Source organism: Oryx dammah, unplaced genomic scaffold (genome assembly GCF_014754425.2).
Source record: "Oryx dammah isolate SB20612 unplaced genomic scaffold, SCBI_Odam_1.1 HiC_scaffold_654, whole genome shotgun sequence".
NCBI lineage: Eukaryota > Metazoa > Chordata > Mammalia > Artiodactyla > Bovidae > Oryx > Oryx dammah.
This window is the reverse complement of record NW_024070807.1, coordinates 5,883-9,899: the sequence shown is the minus strand read 5'-3', so window position 1 is coordinate 9,899 and position 4,017 is coordinate 5,883. Positions and strand designations below refer to the sequence as shown.

At 58.2% G+C, this 4,017-nt stretch overlaps 2 protein-coding genes across 8 annotated transcripts in view; one reads left to right on the top strand and one right to left on the bottom strand.

Annotated features, from left to right (window-relative positions):
• The first annotated feature begins 92 nt into the window (after positions 1-92).
• LOC120859351 (steroid 21-hydroxylase-like) lies at positions 93-1,529 on the top strand. Its single transcript, XM_040235494.1, has 2 exons — positions 93-186; positions 931-1,529. Exons 1-2 carry the CDS (start codon positions 93-95, stop codon positions 1,344-1,346), a joined length of 510 nt encoding a protein of 169 aa, XP_040091428.1. The 3' UTR covers positions 1,347-1,529.
• LOC120859350 (complement C4-A-like) overlaps positions 1,386-4,017 on the bottom strand; it is an 8,504-nt gene continuing 5,872 nt past the window's right edge. Inside the window, exons 19-23 of one of the 7 annotated variants that reach the window (XM_040235489.1) lie at positions 3,825-3,918; positions 3,437-3,528; positions 3,221-3,295; positions 1,693-1,795; positions 1,386-1,563 (exon numbers count right to left, since the gene is read on the bottom strand). In XM_040235489.1, the coding sequence (XP_040091423.1) occupies positions 1,400-1,563; positions 1,693-1,795; positions 3,221-3,295; positions 3,437-3,528; positions 3,825-3,918 (528 nt within the window). In that variant the 3' untranslated portion in view covers positions 1,386-1,399. Of the gene's footprint in view, positions 1,796-2,241; positions 3,296-3,436; positions 3,748-3,824; positions 3,919-4,017 lie in introns of those variants that run through there. The other 6 variants (XM_040235487.1, XM_040235490.1, XM_040235492.1 and 3 more) reach the window with 6 other exon arrangements.

Below are 4,017 nucleotides of genomic sequence, written 5' to 3'. Positions count from 1 at the left end.
AGTGGAGGGATATGATGGACTACATGCTCCAGGGGGTAGGGAGGCAAAGAGTAGAAGAGGGCCCGGGACAGCTCCTGGAAGGACACGTGCACATGTCTGTGGTGGACCTCTTCATCGGGGGCACTGAAACCACGGCCAGCACCCTCTCCTGGGCTGTGGCCTTTCTGCTTCACCACCCCGAGGTATGCCCTGGAGGAGGCCAAGGGATCCTTCCTGGCAGCCTGGCCAGGTGGTGGGAACCTACCTCACTGATGGCAATGCAGGCTGTGTTGTGGGGGGTAGGACTGGGTGGGTCATGGGATTGGCACGGGTTCTCCTACTTGGCACATATTTGCCTATGCGATCCTTCAGGGAATGGTGGAAGTTTGTGCTTCCCTAGTGGCTCAGACAGTAAAGAATCTGCCTGCAATGTGGGAGACTCAGGTTCAACCCCTGGGTTGGGAAGATGCCCTGGAAGAGGGAATCGAAACCCATCTAGTACTCTTGCCTGGAGAATTCCACGGACAGAGGAGTCTGGAGGGTTACAGCCCATGGGCTCTCAAAGAGTCAGACACGACTGAGTGACTAGCGTGCCTGTGTGCGCACACACACACACACACACACAGTGGAGGTTGGCAGCTGAGGGCTGGGCAGTGACAGGACTTGGGTTCCATTTCTCAGATTCAGCAATAACTTTAGGAGGAGATGGATCGTGAGCTGGGCCCAGAGCCTCGAACCCTGGAGTCACATAAAAGGATAGCGGTCAGCTGCCCTTGCTAAAGGTCACCATTGCAGAGGTGCTGCCCCTGGCCTAGCAAGTGACTCCAGAGGCCTAGGGATGAATGGCCAAGGCCCCAGCAGGGTCCTGGCGGGCCTCTCACTTAACCCTAACTCTCAGCCTCTTCGGCTACGACATCCCTGAGGGCATGGTCGTTATCCCCAACCTCTAAGGTGCCCACCTGGACGAGACCGTCTGGGAGCAGCCGTATGAGTTCTGGCGTGGCGAGGCGGGTGCCCGCGGTGGTGGGTGGCGGTGCAGCGGGGCCCGTATCTGGCAGCCTCTGAGCCCGGATCGGTCCTTCCGCCCCGCAGACCGCTTCCTGCAGCCGGGCGCGAACCCCAGCGTGCTAGCGTTTGGCTGCGGGGCACGTGTGTGCCTGGGCGAGTCGCTGGCGCGCCTGGAGCTCTTCCTGGTGCTCCTGCGACTGCTGCAGGCCTTCACCCTGCTGCCGCCGCCCGTGGGCGCCCTGCCGTCGCTGCAGCCGGATCCCTACTGCGGCGTCAACCTCAAGGTCCAGCCTTTCCAGGTGTGGCTGCAGCCCCGGGGGGTGGAGGCCGGGGCCTGGGAGAGCGCCAGTGCCCAGTGATGGGGGAGGGGTGGGGGGAGGACTCGACCAGTCACGTGCCTCGGTGTCTCCTTTTATTGCTCCCGTACAAACCCCTGCCCTCCCCGCTGTAAACCTGGTACCCTGAGATCAATGGTGAGGGGCCTCACCCCCACCACACTGGCAGAGGCTGCAGAGCACAACATGGAGAAGAGTTTTCTTTTACGTGGTGCCCCATAAAACACAGAACTCTTGTGCTCTGGAGAAAAGCAGAGGGGTGTTAGGGCACTTGCCCTCTCTCTCCCTCTCGGCGTTGGATCCACAGGACTCCCTTGCCACTCCTCACTGCCACTTACCCCAACCCTCCCAAGTATCCCCAGCTTCTCACCGGGGTTGTAGTATTCACACAGGACGGCCCTGGCTGGCTGTACCAGCGCCGGGGGCACCTCCTGCACAGCTCCAAAGCCAATGCACTCCCGGGAGGTGGGGACCTGGCGGGGGAGATGGGGGGCAGGGAAGTCAGGGACCCACCTCCGGGCCCTGAGCTTTCATAGACCGCTATGATGGATTTTCTCAGCCTGTTTGGTTCCGGTCGACCTTATCTTCAGTGTCCTTTATGTTTTCTTACCTTCCAGCCTTGGGATTTCTAAAAACTGCTCTCCAAGATCTCTGCTGACTTCACTGCCCAAACGGTGACCTCAACTCCAGTCTCTTGTCCTGGCACCTTCACAGAGGCTCACTTCAGGGACACATTCTTCACGAAGCTCTCCCTACCCTCAGGGCTAGCTTCCAGACCACCCCTGACTCTGACCTGGTCATTTCTGCCCTTCCCGCTTCGTCCCTCCCAGAGGCACGGGCCCCAGCCCAGGCCCTTCCCCTTCTCTGGGCTCCCCAGGGTGGTCTCATCATTCCACAAACTCTGCAGGTGGGCAGTTTCTCCCAAACGTTCAGCCTTTCTCTTGTATTGGGACTTTCAGAGGATGTATTAAACTGTCCCGATTCCGTCTGCCTGCCCTCCAAACCCATTCACCCTCTCAATAGCCTCAATGATACAGCTAAGGCCTCCCTTTTCTGCTTGGTAACAGCAAGTGCTAGCCCTCTGCTTGCCCTCTGTGACTCCACCACTCATGTCTAGGCCCAGATCCCTCTCCTCTTGCCTACACTGGTCCAGTTGAGCCTGGTATCCCACATGAGTTTCCTTCCTAAGCTGCATGGTGAGCTCCCCAACTTGACCTCTTCCTCATTTTCCACTATGTTCAACCAGACTCCTCTGCCTGGCTTCTCAAGCCGACAGGATCTGTCCCCTCTGCACACACTGCGCAGGGAGGGTCTCCCTGATGCACAAATACCTGGCCAGCTGTATCTCAGTCTTAACACGCCTGACGAATGGTATCACAGTATTAACACGCCTTTTTCACGTTTTTCTCCAAGAGGTTACAGTAAATGTTCAAAAAACTTTTTTGAGGGTCATCAGAGGGTTGATAACTGTGTGTTAGTCAAAGGTGGCCATGGGGAAAAATAAAAACAACGATTCATCTAAAATCACCATCATTTCAAAAGAGACAAAATACACATTTATATCAAAAACAAAAAAGAAAGAAAAGGTCAATGAAAAAAAAAGCAGTCCCTCAAGTTGAATACATTCAGCTTTATGAAAGGCGCTCTCTCAAGCCCTTCCCGGCTGACTGGCACTGGACCCAAAGCCCCAGAAGGGGCTCAGCCCCACCTCCCTGCAGGCAGCGGGGAACCTCCCTGGCCAAGGCTCTGACCCCCTCCTATCCTGTCTCCCTGCTCACACCCCAAGTTCTCTCCCAGAGCAGTAGCTGCTGATACACCTGCCTCCTGGGAATCCTCCTAACTTGAGCTCAGGAAACCCAGTGCCAGCTGTGGGCCCCTCTGTCACCCTCCTTGCTCACCGAGTCGAAGTACAGCAGCACGTGGGGACCCTCGGTCTCAAAGTGGCTCATGTATCGGTCGGAGAGGGAGGTCAGCTGTGGGGAACAGGAGCCGGGAGTCACAAGGAGGAAGCCCCTGGCCGCGTGCATGTGACAGGGCTCAGCAGCTGGGGCTGCTGCGGGGATGGGGCAGGGCTCCTGGGGGCACAAGCAGCCCCTCTGGGTGGCTGGTCACACCTTCTCCAGGTCAGCCCGCAGGGCGTGGAATCCACTCAGGAGGGTGAAGTCCGCAATGGCCATGCCCGACAGCCCCACCTTGGCAATCTTGCCTGTGGAGACACGTGCCTATTGTCTGGGTCCCCCTACCTGGCTCACCGGATGCACCCTGGATTTCAGTTCCTTGGCTGTCTTGGCGGCCTCCATCTTAGAGTAGTTCCTCCACCTGTCAAACAGGTTTAGGGGTGTCACGGGCCGGGAGTAGGCCTCGGGGTCATCCCCGGCTGGAGAGTCCTCACACTCGTATTCCTCGTAGTCCTCCTCAGCCTCCACTGCGAGGGGACAGCGCTGTGGCTCAGCCCTGGCACCACCCCCTCAGAGACCCACAGCCTGTGACCCCAACACTCACTCGTGTACTCGACGTGGCCCGTGACCGTCACTTCAGTCTGAAGATCCTGGCAGGTCGTGTTCGTCATGTCCATGACATTGTAGCTGCGAAGGACCTGGCTCATCAGGGGGTGGGAAGGAGACATGGGGACACTTAGGGCCGCAGACCTCTCTGCAGAGCCGCATGGAAGGGCTCTGGACCCCTTAGCTCCTGG

Excerpts from the sequence above, each read along its gene's own strand:
- LOC120859351 (XM_040235494.1), top strand. The coding sequence starts at position 93 with ATGTCTGTGGTGGACCTCTTCATCGGGGGCACTGAAACCACGGCCAGC. Across the intron at positions 187-930 it reads GCTTCACCACCCCGAGGTAT|GTGCCCACCTGGACGAGACC; the intron begins GCCCTGGAGGAG and ends CCAACCTCTAAG.